The sequence below is a fragment of the Portunus trituberculatus genome, chromosome 43 (genome assembly GCF_017591435.1).
Source record: "Portunus trituberculatus isolate SZX2019 chromosome 43, ASM1759143v1, whole genome shotgun sequence".
In the NCBI taxonomy this organism is placed as follows: Eukaryota; Metazoa; Arthropoda; class Malacostraca; order Decapoda; family Portunidae; genus Portunus; species Portunus trituberculatus.
In genome coordinates this window covers 20916690-20936743 of record NC_059297.1, presented here as the reverse complement: position 1 = coordinate 20936743, position 20054 = coordinate 20916690, and the positions used below count along the sequence as shown (strand labels likewise).

Genomic DNA, 20054 nt, shown 5'->3' with positions numbered 1-20054 from the left:
TGAAACTAAGCATAACATGCTTCTGAAATTTGGGGAAGAGTAAAATCATGGGAAGAAAATTTTCCATGCTTTTTTGTCTACCTATTGGACACTTTATCCTACTCATAGAAAAAGATAGTCTTATAGACATAAGATAAAAATTTACTGAATTAATTAATTAGTTTTTAAAAATAAATACAGAAATGAAACCACCAGGAAAGAACAGCAAAATTTTCTTTAGGCCAAACACATGAGAAGGCAACCCAATACTGTTCAGTGATGCCTGTGAGAAGTGTTAACTGCATTTCCTGGACGGTTGGCTACCACAACCTTGCAGCACTACCCAAACCTGATCAAACTCCCATCACATTGCCCTATCAGTGAAACAGTGTCTCAGGAAATGCTGCATGCAGTTATTTGAAAATATTTTCTACACATTTCCATGACATTCTTCCAGTTGTTTTCATTCACAGGTAGATCTACTTGTTATTGTTTACTTTCATGTATTTCAATTAACAATGTCACTGAACACTGCACCAGAAGATAGAGCCCTGCACCACTCATGAGCAGTGCATCAGACATACATGGTAACATCCTAAGCAGCATTGCCAGCACCAGCCAGATCCAAGTAAATTATGACAGCATAGAATTTCTTTCATAATTCTAGAATCAAGAAAGCTATAGAGAGCTTTAGACAATATTACTACAGTGAAACAAAGGTGGAGAAAGGTTCTCCCATGGGTCACAGAAACAAGTGGCAGTGAGCTCAATGTAATACATGAGAGACAATGTAGTGGCATCTATGGACTTGCTACTTCAGATGACGAAAAAGTTAAACATCAATGGATATGACATTGTCAGTGCTACAAATATGAAAGATCTCATTAGAGATCACATTGAAGTTTTGAGGTAGCACTCGTGATGCCAACAGATGGCATAGTGGATAAGGTGGTGAGCGTGGGACTGGGCAGACGTCCATGTGTAGGTTCAAATCCCACAACATGCCACCTTGAAACTTTGTCATTTGCTGAATGGTTTAAAGTTACCTACATGTCATCATGATAACCAGGTTCTAGGTGGAGGTGTAATTGCCTTACACCAAAGATGTACTTGGGTGGTGATATGGCCCCTAATATGGGTGCCACTATAAATAAAATTGCTTGTGCCACTAATAGATGGAAGCTGGACAGCAGTTCCCATACTCTTCAAGGAAAACCTACAAGCCCTATAGGCCATAGAAAGAAAGCACGCACGCACACGCACACGCACACACACACACACATGTCAACAACAACATCAAAAATAGAGAAAGTATTGAAAGTTTAGAAGTAAACCAAGCAAGTGCAGTGAGGGGGATCCCAGGAAATGGCAGAGGCTATGAATGGATGCTTATCGGAAGGTATTCACAAAGGAGACTGCTTTTGACAATTACCACTGGTAATGGAACAGAAAGGGATTATGAAGGAGTTTCAAGTAACTGTGGCCCTATGGTTCCACCCTTATCCTCCTAATTTCCCTATCCTTCTCCTTATTCCATATCCCTACACATGAGAGAAGAGATCATACAGCAGGTACAGTTCCCCATTCGTGGTTCTTTCCTTTCCTTTTTATCCTCCTCTCCCTCTCATTTCCCTATTTTAGTTCCTCTTTCCTTTCCTTTTTACCTGCCTCTCTCCCCCAGACAGGGAAACTATATGGGAGGGTACAATTCCTCCCTCCTTGGCTCATTCCTTGCCCTCTTACACCAAGGCCTATTAAAACAAAATCATTATAAGATAATACCTAAATGCTAAACATGGAATAGAAAAAGAGACTCCAGCAAGTTCTGCTTTTGAAGAATTACTTACATCATGGACTAACAACACATGGTAAGTAATATTTCACACAGGACTTCACACTAATAATTTCAATAAATAAAGGAGACTAAACCTTCTAATAGCTTAGCCCCATATTATCATTTTCATAATACTTCATAATTATAGTTCAGTGTATAGTGAATATTCTCTCCTCTATACTTTGTAAATATAGGCACTTACTAGCTAGCAAAGAATTATTCACTCTCTCTCTCCTCTCCTCTGAATAATCACTTACCGCAGGGTACTGATGTTGTTGGGACCACATTTCTTGGTTTTGTGGATAATGTTGCTGATGGTAAGCCTCATTGTTCATACAATTCTGACTCATAGCCTGCATGATAACAAGATTTATATGAGTATATGCATTTGTAAAGCTGAAATAGATAATAATAATAATGAAAATAATAATTACAATAATAATAATTTATCCATATTCTAATACATCCAATAAGGATACACATGGACAAATTCCCAGTCAAAGAAAAAACTTAAATAAACAAAAGCAAACTCGGAAAAACTCACATTACCAAAGCCTCGAGAACGAAGTTTTCCGTCTTTTGGTTGAGGTTGACTATTTTGATTATCTCCATCACTAAGATTCTCACTATCAGACACTTCCTCTTCCTTCGTATATTCTTTCTTATCCTTTGTTTTGTCTTCATCATCAGGCACCACCTCTTTCTCCTTCTCTTTCAAGTCCAATTTGTCCAGTGACTCTACTTTAACTGCCTTTACTTCATTCTCTTTTTCTTCCTTCTTTTTTTCCTCTTCTTTGCCATCTTCCCTCGATTTACATTCATGAAATACCTTGAAATATGGCATTATCATTAGTTATTTACAGTATGATTTTGCATCTGAGAAGTAACAGGTATCCTAAAAAAAACTCATTAAATATTAATACACAAGATAGAAATTAATAAACATATGGGGAAAATCATAATGAGAAATAAACTGAAGCCCTATTTTCGCTTGTATTGGTGTTGGCATTATGTCAAATATTTGGCCCTTAAGTAATATAGATGATATGAATAACTTGCATGCAACTAATGAAATAAGATATCATGGTAAGATAAAGGGTTTTATGACATATGATCCTTATAATTATCACTGATGTTACCCTATCATTATATCATTAACACTAGAAGTATTATAATATTACATTAAACTCAGATTATTATCTGCTATTACTATTATTATTATCGTTATTATCATTATTATTATGTGTTGTAATTTACTGCATGGATATGAATGTAAGTTTAAATTTAATTGCATAGATGTAGGTGTGTATTTACCTAGTTGTAGTTTTACAGGGCTTGGGCTTTACGCTCATGTGGCCCCGTCTCCATATCTACACTTATCCAATTTTTCTTTAAAACTATGCACACTCTTTGCTGACACCACTTCCTCACTCAAACTGTTCCAAGTCTCAACACATCTTTATGGAAACTATATTTTTAACATCTCTCAGACATCTTCCTTCCTCAGTTTTTACTATGCGATCTTGTGCTTGAATGTCATATTCTTCTCTCAGGATCAGTTTCTCATTATCCACTTGATCCATTCCGTTAATCAATTTATAAACTTGTATCAGATCCCTCTCTCCTTCTCTGTTCCAGGGTTGGTAGATCCATAGCCTTTAGTCTCTCCTCATATGTCATCCCTTCTGGAACCATTCTTGTAGCCATTTTTGTAGTCTCTCCAACTTCCTTATGTGTTTCTTTTATGGGGGTCCACACAACTCCTGCATATTCCAATCTAGGTCTTATTATAGTACTTATCAATTTCTTCATCATTTCTTTGTCCATGTAGTGAAATGCTAATCCAATATTCCTTAGCAAATTATATGTCTCTCTGAAAATTCTATCAATATGGCTTACCAGTTGATTGTTTTCTTCCATCGTCACTCCCAAGTCCTTTTCCTTTTTTACTTTCTCTAGTTCTACTCCATCTCCCATCTTATAGATTCCCACTGGTCGTCTTTCACTCTTTCCCATTTCCATGACATGGCTTTTGTCCACATTGAATTCCATCTCCCACTTTTTACTCCATTTCCAGATCTTATTTAGGTCTTCCTGCAGTATTTCACAATCCTCTTTTTGCTTTATAACTCTGCAAAGTTTCGCATCGTCCGCAAACAGATTTATGTAGCTGTTCACTTTCTCTGGCATGTCGTTTATATATATGAGAAAAAGTACCAGTGTGTATTTGTATACATGCATATACCTATGAATGTACCTATAATGTGTATATAGTATGTAAATGCATATTACATTTTCTTTTCTTTTCATATAGATTAAATGTTTTTTCTATATTTCATATTTTCTATTTCATACCACTGCCCATAAAGCTTCTATAACTTGCAAGGGGCTATTTGTCTCACTTAGCTATCATTTTAGAAAATACATGTATATAAGTCAAATATAATAGTGTTCATATGAGGCAGATGGGAGACTACATCTTATCTACTCCCTCAGGTGCAACTCTGCCACCACCATCAGCACCAAGAAAGCCATAGGGATTAGGAACTACAGTGTTCCCTCGCTATTTCACGGTTCGAATTTCGTGGTTTTTATACATACTCGTAGATACGTTCTGCGGATTTTTCGCTATATCACGGGGTCTGTGGCGTCATTTATTAATGCTGTACGTACAATAATTCGGTAAGTTGGTGTGTAATAATGACAATAATGTACGTAAAGCATTGTACATGTATTGTTCGTATACATATGCAGCCTCACCCAACATCTTCCCTTGTTGTATCCAAGGCCCATAAAATAGAAGATCGACCTACACGCAGCTCTAAGGGCAAAAGAGCTCGGGCTAGTGACGTCAGTGGGTTCACCAACAGGGGAGCTTCCTCCCAGGACGTGTCTTTCTTGCACGGAAACATCAAGCTCTCCCTCTGCCCGCTGAGCAAATTATACTTACTTGGCACAGGAAACAAGTTTTGTGAAGGCTTCTGTGCCTCCTATTACTGCCCTGCACCCTCTACTTGCTAACAAGACACTCTCTCTCTCTCTCTCTCTCTCTCAACTGTCAGAGCACTCTTTTGGTGTTCGTATAACGAACACCAAACTTGCTTTAACAAAATTTTATTCAGGTCATTTTTTCCAAGTTTGAAACCCCCGCCGTCTCATGCAAGCCAACAGGCTTTTGAATCCACCAGCGCCTCTCATGGATAAAACGTGCACCACTCACTCCCCCTAGTTCCAAACAATAACAGTGTCAGCAGCACCCCGTCTTCCCTCACTCCACATGCCACCAAAACACCCTGGAATGTCGCCTAGCATTGCTAAGAAGACCAGGAAGTCTCTTACTCTCGAAGTGAAGCTGGATATTATTCACAGACATAAGAGAGGCCAGAAAACTAATAGCATTGCTCACCACCATGGCTTGACTCCATCTACTGTCTCTACTATTTTCAAGTCAGCAGGCTCTATTAAGAAGGCTGGTGAGACCATATCTTCTTTACAAGCAAAAAGAATCACCTGAACTCATGACTCTGCAATGGATAAAATGGAAAGCCTTGTGGAAATGTGGTACATAATTTTTGTATGCGATACAATGATGCGCCCTTTGTTTACATTCCACAGGTTGCCAGCTAGCGTCTTTCCCGCTCCACTCTCCCTCCCTTCATAAATTTAAGATCATCAACATTATAAAGTTACCTACATACATACATTAGTGTACATTATAATGACTTAGTCTTAAATTAAACTGCTTAAATGTTTAATTTCATAATTTTTACTTTCATTAAACCTTTTACTGTACTATGATGCATTCTCACTTTGTTTACTCTCAATGGAAGTTCAAGTCAAGGGTCAAACTTGTTATAATTGGTTCGCTTAACGAAAATTCGCACGTTTTTATAGAGAACATAACTCATTCATTAAGCAGCGGTTGCCTGTATTTGCTTTATGCACAGCTATGTGTATTACCTAACTCCCAAAAGAATGAAGAATGACTGGACAGGAAAAAAAAATAATTAGGAGTAACTCAAGGAAGAAACATCCACTGACCTTCACAGCAATGATTTTCTTCTCATTGTCTTCCTCCTCCTCACTGTCTCTCTCTCCTTCTTCATCACTCACATCCTTCTTTTCTTTCTGCTCTACTTGCTTTTCTTCCTTTTCTTCTTGTTCTACTTGTGTTTCTTTCTCTTCCTCCTGCTCTACTTGTTTTTCCAAGTGTTCCAACTATAAGTAGAGGAGAAAACATGTAGATATCCAAATTCTTTTTTTTTTTTTTTTAATATATCAAAATCAAATATCTAACAGATCCTGGAAGGATGGCTAGAAATTAACATTAATGTAGTTTCCTGTCCATCTATCCAGCAGGCTCACCAACTTTACCAACACTGAAACATAAAGGATGCAAGATTACCAACCTAACACATTACAATTATAACCCTAATAGGGTATCAAGGTAAACATGTGACTCCAATTTACTACATCATGATCACCATGATGCAAGTACACTTTTGGCTGGCCTCAACTTTCCCGTCATTAAAATTACTGTACACCTAAGATTTTCCTTAAAAACCACAGAAGAAACATTCTTCATAATTTTTTTCACAAAGTCACTTAAGCAGCAGTACAATAAAGATATCTATGTTTTCCTCTATAAGAAAACCTTACACTTTTTATAGTTTATCTTACTTTTTGGGCTCTCCTAATTGAATTATAATTAAAGCCATTTCATCCATAACACACAAGATTGCTCTCATATCTAACTATCTCCCTTACTAATAAGAGTTAACTATCATTTCACTCTCATTCTTTTCACCAACAAATTCCAGAATATTTCTCATTAATTTGTTCTTCAACTTATGCATTACTTGAAATATTGACCAGTGTTCCACTCATAGAGAGAGAGAGAGAGAGAGAGAGAGAGAGAGAGAGAGAGAGAGAGAGAGAGAGAGAGAGACACAGGGCTTCATCTTACCTGCACAGGCTTTTCACCCAAGCTAATTTGCAAGAAACCAGCTTCCAGCACAGCCAAATCCTTTTCGGAGTCAGTGTTAAGGGTAATGCAAGTCAGGGAGGAGGTAATGCTTGATAAGCCAGTGTCCTCACTCTCCTTCCTCTTACTGCTCTTGACTACACATTCCACATCAGCCTTTGCAGGAGCCATTCTAACCCTCTTATCTGAGAAGTGATAGGGTAACAAAGTTTTATTTATAATCACCATCTACTAACAACAACAATGATGAAAAAAATTATAAAAATAATAATAATAATAATAATAATAATAATAATAATAATAATAATAAAAATAATCATAATAAAAATATATAGTAAGTCCTCGTTATACGGTACATATGCGTTCCTGAAAACCTTACCGCAAATCAAAATTACCGTATACCGAACACATTATAACATGTAATAATAGGAGATGTGTTCCAGCACGTTGAAAGTCACCCCTACAGAAATGAAAATACATGAAAATAATCATACAGAAAAAAAAATGTAAAGTACTGCGCAAAAGAAATAAACAAAATGTTTTTATATACCTTTCACTCACCACATACTCTATCAGATGAAGTTCCTCCAGAGGCTAACGGACAGTAGGGATTTCAGCCCTTACTCATAATATCCACAAAAAACATGCAGTAAGGATTTCACTTGTGTTCAGTGAGAAACGCGGAAAGAGACTGAAAGTAGTTGTGGCCACGCGGCGTAGTGGCGCTACAGTACAGTGTAAACAAAACACGAGCGAATACCATATCTGAATTTTTCTTACCGTAAATAGAATCAAGGGTAGACCAAACACCGTAACTGTGAATTTAACGGATAACGAAGTACTATATAAAGAGAACTTACTGTAATAATAAAATAGTTTAGTGGTTGTTATATGACACTGATTTCAACAGCAATGTGTGTGTGTGTGTGAGTATGTGTATGTGTGTGTTGTAGTTTTACAGAGCTTTACGCTCGTGTGACCCCGTCTCCAGATCTACACTTATCCAATTTTCTTTAAAGCTATGCACACTTTGCTGACACCACTTCCTCACTCAAACTGTTCCAAGTCTCAACACATCTTTGCGGAAACTAATATTTTTAACATCTCTCAGACATCTTGCCTTCTTCAGTCTTTTACTATGCGATCTTGTGCTTCTAATGTCAGTTTCTCATTATCCACTTGATCCATTCCGTTAATCAATTTATAAACTTGTATCAGATCCCCTCTCTCCCTTCTCTGTTCCAGGGTTGGTAGATCCATAGCCTTTAGTCTCTCCTCATATGTCATCCCTTCAAATTCTGGAACCATTCTTGTAGCCATTTTTGTAGTCTCTTCAACTTCCTTATGTGTTTCTTCTTACGGGGGATCCACACAACTCCTGCATATTCCAATCTGGGTCTTATTATAGTACTTATCAATTTCTTCATCATTTCTTTGTCCATGTAGTGAAATGCTAATCCAATATTCCTTAGCAAATTATGTCTCTCTGAAAATTCTATCAATATGGCTTACCGGTTGATTGTTTTCTTCCATCGTCACTCCCAAGTCCTTTTCCTTTTTTACTTTTTCTAGTTCTACTCCATCTCCCATCTTATAGATTCCCACTGGTCGTCTTTCACTTTTTCCCATTTCCATGACATGGCTTTTGTCCACATTGAATTCCATCTCCCATTTTTACTCCATTTCCAGATCTTGTTTAAGTCTTCCTGCAGTATTTCACAATCCTCTTTTGCTTTATAACTCTGCACAGTTTCATCGTCCACAAACAGATTTATGTAGCTGTTCACTCCTCTGGCATGTCGTTTATATATATGAGAAAAAGTATTGGTGCCAATACTGACCCTGTGGCACTCCGCTTTCTACTGCTCTCCACTTGGACTTCATATCTTTAACTACCGTCCTTATTTCTCTCCCTCAAATAATTTTCCATCCATCTCAATGTGCTTCCTTTTAAGCCACCCTTCTCCTCTAACTTCCATAGTAATCTTTCATGTGGCACTTTATCAAACGCCTTTTTAAATCCAAATAAATACAGTCAATCCATCCTCTCTCTCTTGTACTCTATCAACTATTCTAGAGTAGAAACTCAATAAATTTGTTACACGACCGACCTTTTCTAAAACCAAATTGGCTATTTGATAATAATTTGTTGTCTTCAAGAAACTCGATCCATTGTTTCTTTATTACTCTTTCATACATCTTGCATATTACACTAGTTAGTGATACTGGTCTGTAATTTAAAGGTTCTTCCTTCCTTCCTCTTATATATAGGAACCACCTCAGCTCTTTTCCATTCTCCTGGTACTGTTCCATTTTCTATTGAGCATTTTATGATGTATATAGGACTTGCTAGTTCTTCCTACATTCTTTCAGTATTCTGCCTGAGACTTCATCCGGTCCCATTGCCTTCTCTTCATCTAATTCCGTCATCAACTCTTTTATTTCAAGCTTGGTTACTTTAATCTCTTTCATATAGACAGTCTCTCTATTACCCTGTGGTCTTTCGAATTTGGATTCCTTAGTAAAGACCTCCTGAAATTTACTATTTAACAGTTCTGCCATACTTTTTGGGTCTTCCACCATCCCGTTCTCTCCTTTTAACCTTTCTATTGTTTCTTTTTGCCTTATTTTTCCATTTATGAATCTGTAGAACAATTTCAGTTGTTCCTTACATTTTTCGACAATGTCCTTTTCATAGTTCCTTTCTTCTTCCTTCCTCACCTTAGCATATTAATTTTTCGCTGCTTTGAAAATTTCCTTATTTTCTGGATTTCTATTTTTCTACCTTTTCAATGCTCCATCTCTCTTCTCCTTTGTCCTAGCACACCTTTTGTTTCCTTCTTCTTTAGGTCTATGTTTCGGGACATATTCCCTGACTCCTGTTTTGTATATTTCCAAAAATGTTATATTTCTCTTGCACCCTCTCTGAATTTTCCATCTCCTCCCAGTTAACGTTTTCACTATTTTATGAGATCTTACTTACAACATTTGATAAATGGTAATTACAAGAAAATGTAGTAGTATTATCAAATACAATTCATATACAGCACATGAGATTCAAAATTAATGATTGCATGGTGACATTGATGGGAAGCCTTAAATGTATATATACCATCTTGCCAAATAATACAGGTGACTGGGCCTGGTCACATTTTCATTAATATAAATGACAAAGAGGATTGGCCTAAGAATCCACTCATGAAGAACTCTATTCCATATTAGTAATTCATCTGATGACTCCTCAGTTGACAGAATGGGGTACTAATATAAGTGTTCAAGCTATTATGAGCTAGTTCTGATTGGGAGAGAGCAGACTTTGTATTCTTCAACACCTCAAAACTCAATTTCTCCAGACAACTATCTCCTCTTTTTTTATGACACTTAACTGTCCCCCTCTTCTACACTGAATATCCTTGGCCTGTTCATTATTTATAATCTAAACTGGAAGCCTCACATTTTCTAGCTTAGACAGCTTCTTTAATGTTAGGTGTCTCTGTCTCATCTCCCAACTGCTAACTCTATACAGGTGCCTTTAATGTTCATGTACGGAGTATGCTTTACGTGCTTGGGGGATTCCATTCATATTGCTCTTTTAGATAGGATGAAATCAAAACGTTTCCATCTCATTACCTCCTTTCCAATAACTGACTGCCTTCAACCTCTCTCATTGCTGCAATGTTGCATCTCTTGCTATCCTCTACTATTTTCATATTTTTAGTCTTCAGTAAATCAGTGAATGTTGGAATAATGTTAGTTTGGATCTGAATATGTTATAAATATTGGTTTTGGGTGTAAATGTAAATAGATTGTATATTGTAGCTATTTCAGTGTATTAATTTGTGCATATAAGGTGAAATCTACACAGACAGATAGGTATCTTTTCTATGTTATATTATTTACTTAGTAGCAATATGATGCTTCTTCTCGATCTAAATCACTAATTTCCACTAATAATTTTCAAGAGAAACTGAGTGCCAATTCATTTAAAGGATATCATTAAATGTTTTTTCTTAATCTAAATCACTAATTTTCACTTGTGATTTTCAAAAGAAACTGAATCCCTATTCATGTAAAGGTTAGTGTTAAAATTGATCAATAACATGTGAACATTTCACATATAATCAGCCAATCTATATACTTTTGATATCAGAATTCATAAAATGATTGTAATGGAACCTATGACTGTCACAGCTGTCATGATTGCTTCATTCAAAGAAGTACTGAGAAGCTGATGCAATAAATTTATAAATTGATTGTGATGGAACCCGTGACTGCCACAGTTGTCATGACTCAGTTCTGTTGATAGAAGCACTGAGAAGGTGATGCAATAAAGGACATCATCTGGGATTGAACAAATGAATGCAACAAGGTACAAAATAGTGCCTAAACTTCGACAACTATGGTCCAGATATCTAAGGCACTGTACCTCATAGCTACTACAGTAACAGGTTGGTCCCCTAATAATGACCTATCATAGCAAATTTATCCTGCCTTTGGTTCATTTTCTTAAGCCTCTAACAAATTTTGAAAGGAGGCACAACTCAGACCAGTGGAAGTAGTAGGGTTGTACCCTTGTAAAAGCTATTAAAGCTGTGCACATTTGGCTGTAAGAGATCATCACAGTCCAAGTGATTTAATATCAATTTTGTCTAGTATGGCACCACAACCTATTCAAAACTGTGCTAAGCACAAAAGATTAGGGCTTTTGTCAGCTGTGACAGAATAATAGGTGATCTTTTACACAGTAGATACTGATAGGTGAGGTGTCATGAGGTTATTCAATGTATGGTTAAATTCAATCCAAAACTCTTATTTCTCTAAAATAAATAATAAACCAGTTTGTCAGACACTGAACACTTAAGGAACTTATTATGACAATATTACCATTCTGAATTTTGATAATCAGTAAACGGAAATAGAAAAAAAAATCTAAATCTTAAAATAATGTAATACACATGTGCCCCTTATTAAAAATATTCCTTTCCTGTTAAACACTTCATCCATATCCATAAACATGAATAGACAAAGAACCACAAGTATTCCAATATAAGTCTGAGGTGGTTCTTACGTAATCATGAGTGGCAATGAGCTATAAAATATGATTCCCTAGACAAATTTGCTCGATATCTTAGAATATATTACCAAGGAATTAGATGATGGAAATAGCATAGATGTTATATATCTAGATTTTAGCAAGGCATTTGATAAGGTACCGCATAGAAGGCTAGTGTACAAATTGAGACTACATGGGATAGGGGGTAGGTTAGTTGATTGGATTAGTGAATGGCTTTCTGATAGGAAACAGAGAGTAGTATTAAATGGGGCAATGTCTGAGTGGAAGGAAGTGGTTAGTGGGGTACCCCAAGGATCAGTGCTAGGACCTCTTCTTTTCTTGGTGTACATTAACGATTTAGATATAGGAATTAGTAGCAAAGTATCAAAGTTTGCAGATGATACTAAGATAGCATGTGCAGTACAGGGTGAAAAGGACAATTACAGAATACAACGAGACCTGGACAGGCTGATAGCATGGGCAGACAGGTGGCAGATGGAGTTTAATTCTAAAAGTGTCAGGTTATGCATTTAGGTAAAGACAACACAAACTTTAACTATGAGATGGAGGGATGTTGGCTAGAGGCAGTAGAGGAAGGAAAGGATTTAGGAGTAGTGATAGACAGGACTATGAAATTTTCAAAGCAATGTTTAGAAGCAAGAAATAGGGCAAATAGGATCCTGGGTTTTATAAATAGAAATGTTAGTTATAAAAGTAAGGAAGTGGTGCGTAGCTTATATAATTCCTATGTTAGGCCCCATTTAGAGTATTGCATACAGGCCTGGTCACCCCACTATAGGCAGGATATCAACATGTTAGAAGCAGTTCAGAGAAGAGCAACTAGGATGATACCAGCATTAAAGCGCCTGGAGTATAGAGATAGATTAAAGGAATTAAACATGTTTTCATTTGAGAGGAGATGTATAAGAGGGATATGATAGAGTTATTTAAAATGTTCTCAGATACAAACTACATAGATGTGAGATCTTTCTTTACCTTAGAGGAGGGAAGTAGGACTAGAAATCATGGCAGGAAGATTAGAAAGCAAGGCTGCAGGTTAGATATAAGAAAATATTTCTTTAGTCATAGGGTGGTAGACTTCTGGAATGCATTGCCAGAGACGGTTGTAAATAGCACTAGTTTGACAATGTTTAAAAACAGATTAGATAAGCACTTAAATTTATTAGATTTATAATTATGTATAGCGCTGCATGATAGTTTTTATAAGAAATTTACTATAGTTAAACAAGACATGATCCCCATGTATGGGGATCACAGATTGTAGAGGAATTCGCTGCAGGACTTAGCCCTGTTAATGGGCCAAATATTTAGAATTAGTATATAATGTATTGTGTACTTGTAAGTGTATCTTTAAGTACTGATGACGAGGTCGCTGTGCGACTGATACAGGATAACCTAGATGGGCCCTGGTGGCCCTTTGTTATCCTATTATTTATGTTATATGTTATAATTCTCCTGTGACGAAGAGGCACCATCAAGGATAGATAACAAGACTATGTAGAGTAAGATCGTCAGATTCATGATACAATAAATGATACTTATTAATATTTACCAATTACACAACCACACCAACGCAATATTGGAAGGAATACCTACATATGTACAGATCTATCATATACTAACAAAAGTAGGAAAAATCGTACAAGGGGGAAAAATATATACATATATAAGTATATACATAAAACTAGACACTATGAAACATCAAGACAGCTGAAGAATCACTTGCGGGGTACTTAAGAGGAAGCATCCTCACCTATTCGGCGTAAAAAGGTCCTTACACTTATATACGATGTAAGTTGCACAGCAGAACGATATTCACTCAACCTACAACCAAGCTTCGTCTCTTGTGTTTGACACTGATAAACGAGGCGCAGTAGCAGGATGGAATAGGTGCCAATGTTGCCAGACCATGAGTTTCTTTTCTCTTTGTTGTAACTGCGTATGGAATACGTTCGGTTTTACTTATTTATTTATTTATTCAGTAAACACTACACTTCAAGCATTCTCTTACTTCAGTTAGTTACGACATTATTGTTTGTCTGATATGAAAAAAAAAAAAAAACGGCTGATGGGTATGTGTGAAATCTTCAACTATATCGCTATCAGAAAATACCAGAGCTGGCAACACACAATTTTGGCTTAAACTTCCTGTTTCAGTTGCCTAATGCCGTTTACAGGATTAGAAACGCCGTCTTACTTCCAGTTTATTTTTTCTTTCAGCATTTATTAACTTCATATAAACTTCTCTGTTATAATCTGATACAGAATCTCATATATATATATATATATATATATATATATATATATATATATATATATATATATATATATATGCATACATACATACATACATATATATATATATATATATATATATATATATATATATATATATATATATATATATATATATATATATATATATATATATATATATATATATATATATATATATATATATATATATATATATATATATATATATATATATATATATATATATATATATATATATATATATATATATATATATATATATATATATATATATATATATATATATATATATATATATATATATATATATATATATATATATATATATATATATATATATATATATATATATATATATATATATATATATATATATATATATATATATATATATATATATATATATATATATATATATATATATATATATATATATATATATATATATATATATATATATATATATATATATATATATATTGGCGAAACAGGGCGAGGACTGAAGAAGAGGATATACGAACATAAAATGACATGCGCCACCACAGGACCTCTAACTCGCTAGTGGTGCACGCCCGGGACAAAGGCCACCTACCAAACTGGGTAGGAGCGACGACCCTACGCAAAGGATTAAAGAAGAGGAATAGAAAAACAGGAAACCACAAACCACAGGGAAGGATTTGTCTGCCTATCCCGCGCAGCGGCGCAGCTCACCATCTCAGCTACTGGGAGGCCACCTGAAGAGACCAATCAGCGCACTCCACTTTCCAGCGCACCGCGACGTGATCCACTTGTACTATATATATACTGCTTTGCCTACAGGCCTGTCATTCTCTCTGAAGAAGCCCTATGGGCGAAACGTTGGAGAAATAAAATACTCCTGCTACTCCTGAGTTTCTTTCCATCACCCACCAACCCACCTGTTCACATTGTATATATATATATATATATATATATATATATATATATATATATATATATATATATATATATATATATATATATATATATATATATATATATATATATATATATATATATATATATATATATATATATATATATATATATATATATATATATATATATATATATATATATATATATATATATATATATATATATATATATATATATATATATATATATATATATATATATATATATATATATATATATATATATATATATATATATATATATATATATATATATATATATATATATATATATATATATATATATATATATATATATATATATATATATATATATATATATATATATATATATATATATATATATATATATATATATATATATATATATATATATATATATATATATATATATATATATATATATATATATATATATATATATATATATATATATACATATATATATATAATATATATATATATATATATATATATATATATATATATATATATATATATATATATATATATATATATATATATATATATATATATATATATATATATATATATATATATATATATATATATATATATATATATATATATATATATATATATATATATATATATATATATATATATATATATATATATATATATATATATATATATATATATATATATATATATATATATATATATATATATATATATATATATATATATATATATATATATATATATATATATATATATATATATATATATATATATATATATATATATATATATATATATATATATATATATATATATATATATATATATATATATATATATATATATATATATATATATATATATATATATATATATATATATATATATATATATATATATATATATATATATATATATATATATATATATATATATATATATATATATATATATATATATATATATATATATATATATATATATATATATATATATATATATATATATATATATATATATATATATATATATATATATATATATATATATATATATATATATATATATATATATATATATATATATATATATATATATATATATATATATATATATATATATATATATATATATATATATATATATATATATATATATATATATATATATATATATATATTTATTTATTTTTTTTTTTTTTACGTGGGGAAGAGGGCCTGCCAAGGGCAAAAAAAAAAAAAAAAGAAAGTTAATAAAAGGCCCACTTGAGTGCTGGCTCTCTAAAATGTGCAAAAAGTGCCAAAACCGTCAGCCAGAATTAGGGGAGCAAATGCCTCGATACCTCCCTCTTAAAAGAAGACAAGTTGTAGGAATTCGGAAATACAGATGCAGGGAGGGAGTTCCAGAGTTTACCAGTGAAAGGGATGAATGATTGAGAGTACTGGTTAACTCTTGCATTAGAGAGTTGGACAGAATAGGGATGAGAGGAAGAAGAAAGCCTTGTGCAGCGAGGCCGCAGGAGGAGGGGAGGCATGCAGTTAGCAAGATCAGTAGAACAGTTACCATGAAAATAGCGATAAAAGATAGAAAGGGATGCAACATTTCGGCGGTGAGAAAGAGACTGAAGACAGTCAGAGGAGGGGAGTTGATGAGACGAAGAGCTTTCGATTCCACCCTATCAAGCAAAGCTGTGTGACTGGAACCCCCAAACATGCGAAGAGTACTCCATACAGGGACGGATAAGGCCCTTATACAGAGTAAGCAGTTGGAGGGGCGAGAAAAACTGTCGGAGACGCCTCAGAACACCTAACTTCATAGAAGCTGTTTTAGCAAGAGATGAGATGTGAAGTTTCCAGTTAAGATTATGAGCAAAGGACAGACCGAGGATATTCATTGTGGAAGGGGGAGACAGTTGAATGTCATTGAAGAAGAGGGGATAGTTGTCTGGAAGGTTGTGTCGAGTTGATAGATGGAGGAATTGAGTTTTTGAGGCATTGAAAACTACTAGATTTTCTCTGCCCCAATCGGAAATCTTAGAAAGATCGGAAGTCAGGCGTTCCGTGGCGTCCCCGCGTGATCTGTTGATTTCCTGAAGGGTTGGTCGTCTCTGAAAGAACGTGGAAAGATGTAAGGTGGTATCATCAGCGTAGAAGTGGATAGGGCAAGAAGTTTGGTTAAGAAGGTCATTAATGAATAATAGAAAGAGACTGGGTGACAGGACAGAACCCTGAGGAACACCACTATTAATAGATTTAGGAGAAGAACAGTAGAAGGAGAAGAACAGAGAAGGGGTTACTGTCAGTTGTCTCAGACAGCTGTGTTTCGGTGAGGAAAAGAAGATGAGGTTTAGTAGAGAGAGGTGGTGTTCCACAGATTGAAAATTAGATCTAAGACCGCGAATGTTGCAGAAGTTAATGTAGAAAAAGTTGAGGGAGGTGTCAAGGCATTTGGGGTCTTTAACAGGAGAGGTGTCCGACCTGGGGACATTTTTGGTCCCCTCCCCAGAGGGGACTCCGAGGCATTAATATTATTGGGTTCCATTTTTCTTTTAAATTTTGATTTGAAGTGAATGGTGTATGTGTGGTAAGTGCATGTAACAGTTTTGTGTGAAGAAGGAGAGTTGTCTTTAGAGGGCAGGCTGTGACTGCCCCCTGAGTTGTGAGACACAAAGGGAAACATTCAGCGAGATCACAACTAGCTTTAATGGAAGGTTCACAGCACCCCCTGAACTAGTGCTATTAGATCTCACTGGGAGTAAGTTATTGTTTCGGTAGGTGTCTACTATATATATATATATATATATATATATATATATATATATATATATATATATATATATATATATATATATATATATATATATATATATATACGAAGGGTGATCAGAAAGTAATGACAGTCGGACTCGTAGCTGAGAGGAAGGGGAGCAAGGGGCAGCAAGTATTGCCTGTTGTGACGTGTTTGAGCTTGTTGCTGTTTGTCTGGGTTACATTTTCTCGCTGTGCTGTGCGATTGCGTCATTGTTGGTTTATGCCTCTAACTGGATACATGGATTTTTCGAAAGAAGGTTGCACTTTCACAAGGTGGAAACTCGGGAAAAAAGTAACGAAGATCAGAGGGGAATTATTGGAAGTTTTTCCCGAGTCTACTCCATGACTGGAAACTATTTCCCGCTAGATTCGAGCTTTCACAGCCGGAAAGATTCAGCTAGAAGATGATCATCGTCCCGGCCGCCCTCCACATCCTTGACCGAAGCAACAACGGTCCGTGCACGTTCCATCATTGACGAAGATCCAACTGTTACTCTTCGATTCTTATCCTTGGAGCTTGGTGTCGGTTATGGGAGTGCACATGACATCGTGCATGAACACTTAGGACTGAGGAAGAAGTGTGCTCAATGGATACCTCATTTGCTTACGGAAGAGCAGAAGAGCGAACGGGTGCAGATTTGTCGTCTATGGCTGGCTGAAGTCGAGCCAAATGGTTCTCAGATGTTGCTACTGGAGAAGAGTGTTGGATTTCCTTCTTCACCATCACAGACAAGCAGTCTAATTTGGTGTGGCTGAATGATGAAGAGCCTCGACCTCAGATTTTGAAGGAAGGATTTCGCAGCAGGAAGCGCCTTTTCACCATCTTCTTCAATTCTCAAGGACCAATGTGTGTGGATGTAATGCCTCAACACTCAACTATCACAACCCAGTACTACACTGACCACGTCCTTCCTCAAGTCCTGGAACATCAGGCCAAGTCTGCACCAACCCATCGCCGATCGCGCTTTATGCTGTCCCCCACAAAGCTGGCCTCACTGTGCATTTCCTGGAGCAGCAGGGGATCACACTTCTCCCCCACCCACCCTACTCGCCGGACCTTGCTTCCTGTGATTTTTGGTTGTTTGCAAAAAATCAAGGGTGCGATCGCACGGAAGCTGTTTCATCACATACAAGATCTTGCACGAGCAGTCAATTCAGAGCTACGAGATGTATCGGCTTCTGAGTACCGTGATTGCTTCATGAAGTGGCGAAGGAGGATGGAACACTGCATACAGGCAGGAGGGGAGTACAGTGCTTACTCCAATTTTGCGAGTTCAAATTTTGTGATACGCCAATTTTGCAACCAAGAACCAAAAATTGCCATTTTTTAAATTTCCCATCTTGCTCCTTTCTCCCGGTATTGTGAGTGGTGGCGGGAGAGAGAGCGTTCCCGCAAATTATATATTACTGTATTATACAGGCAATATTTTATTAATTTATTCATATTTATCATATTATACTATATCATTATCATATTTATATTATATTTATCATAGTTTGGTGGTTTTTGGATAGTTTTCATAAAAATCTGGCGGTAATTCAACAAAGCTCATCTGGCAACACTGCCCCGCTCCCTCCCCCTCCTATTTGTTTACGTACACCTCCATGGAGTTCTCTCTGCAAATTTGGAGGAATCTTTGTGCTCGACTTTGTGCGACATGGCGCCACCAACCAAGAAAAACATAGGCTAACTTTGGAGCAGAAGATGAAAATAATTAAGATGAAAAGAGATGGAAACGAACTGTGATATTTCCAGAGAGTTTGGTGTGGGACAATCAACTGTGAGAATGGTGTTTAAAAACAGTGAGAAAATTTAAAAAGCTGTAAAAACCTATGGTGGACAGATATTTGATTCTCGTAGCCATTGTACAGTGATCATTCATATGGAAAGATACCTGGCTCAATATATATGTGATATAAATATGGGCAAAATATTAGGAAAATATTGAAAAATTAGGCGACCATGGACAAAGGGTCCACCATATTCAATTTTTCCCATAGGAATAATACTTCCAATTTTGCGATTTCCAAATTTGTGATTCACAATGCCGCCCCATTTCTCGCAAAATTGGAGTAAGCAGTAAGCACTGTACTTTGAAGGAATGTAGGCTACTATTTGGATTTACCTCTGTAGGACTGTGAAAATATATGGTCT

At 35.0% G+C, this 20054-nt stretch overlaps 1 protein-coding gene across 1 annotated transcript in view; it reads right to left on the bottom strand.

Annotated features, from left to right (window-relative positions):
* The window catches only part of LOC123518339 (transcription factor SPT20 homolog), a 50276-nt gene extending 36461 nt beyond the window's left edge, over nt 1-13815 (bottom strand). Inside the window, exons 1-5 of the mRNA XM_045279102.1 lie at nt 13625-13815; nt 6780-6982; nt 5855-6031; nt 2358-2642; nt 2071-2166 (exon numbers count right to left, since the gene is read on the bottom strand). Of these exons, the coding sequence (XP_045135037.1) occupies nt 2071-2166; nt 2358-2642; nt 5855-6031; nt 6780-6968 (747 nt within the window). The 5' untranslated portion in view covers nt 6969-6982; nt 13625-13815. The remainder of the gene's footprint in view (nt 1-2070; nt 2167-2357; nt 2643-5854; nt 6032-6779; nt 6983-13624) is intronic.
* Between the last annotated feature and the right edge of the window lie 6239 nt (nt 13816-20054).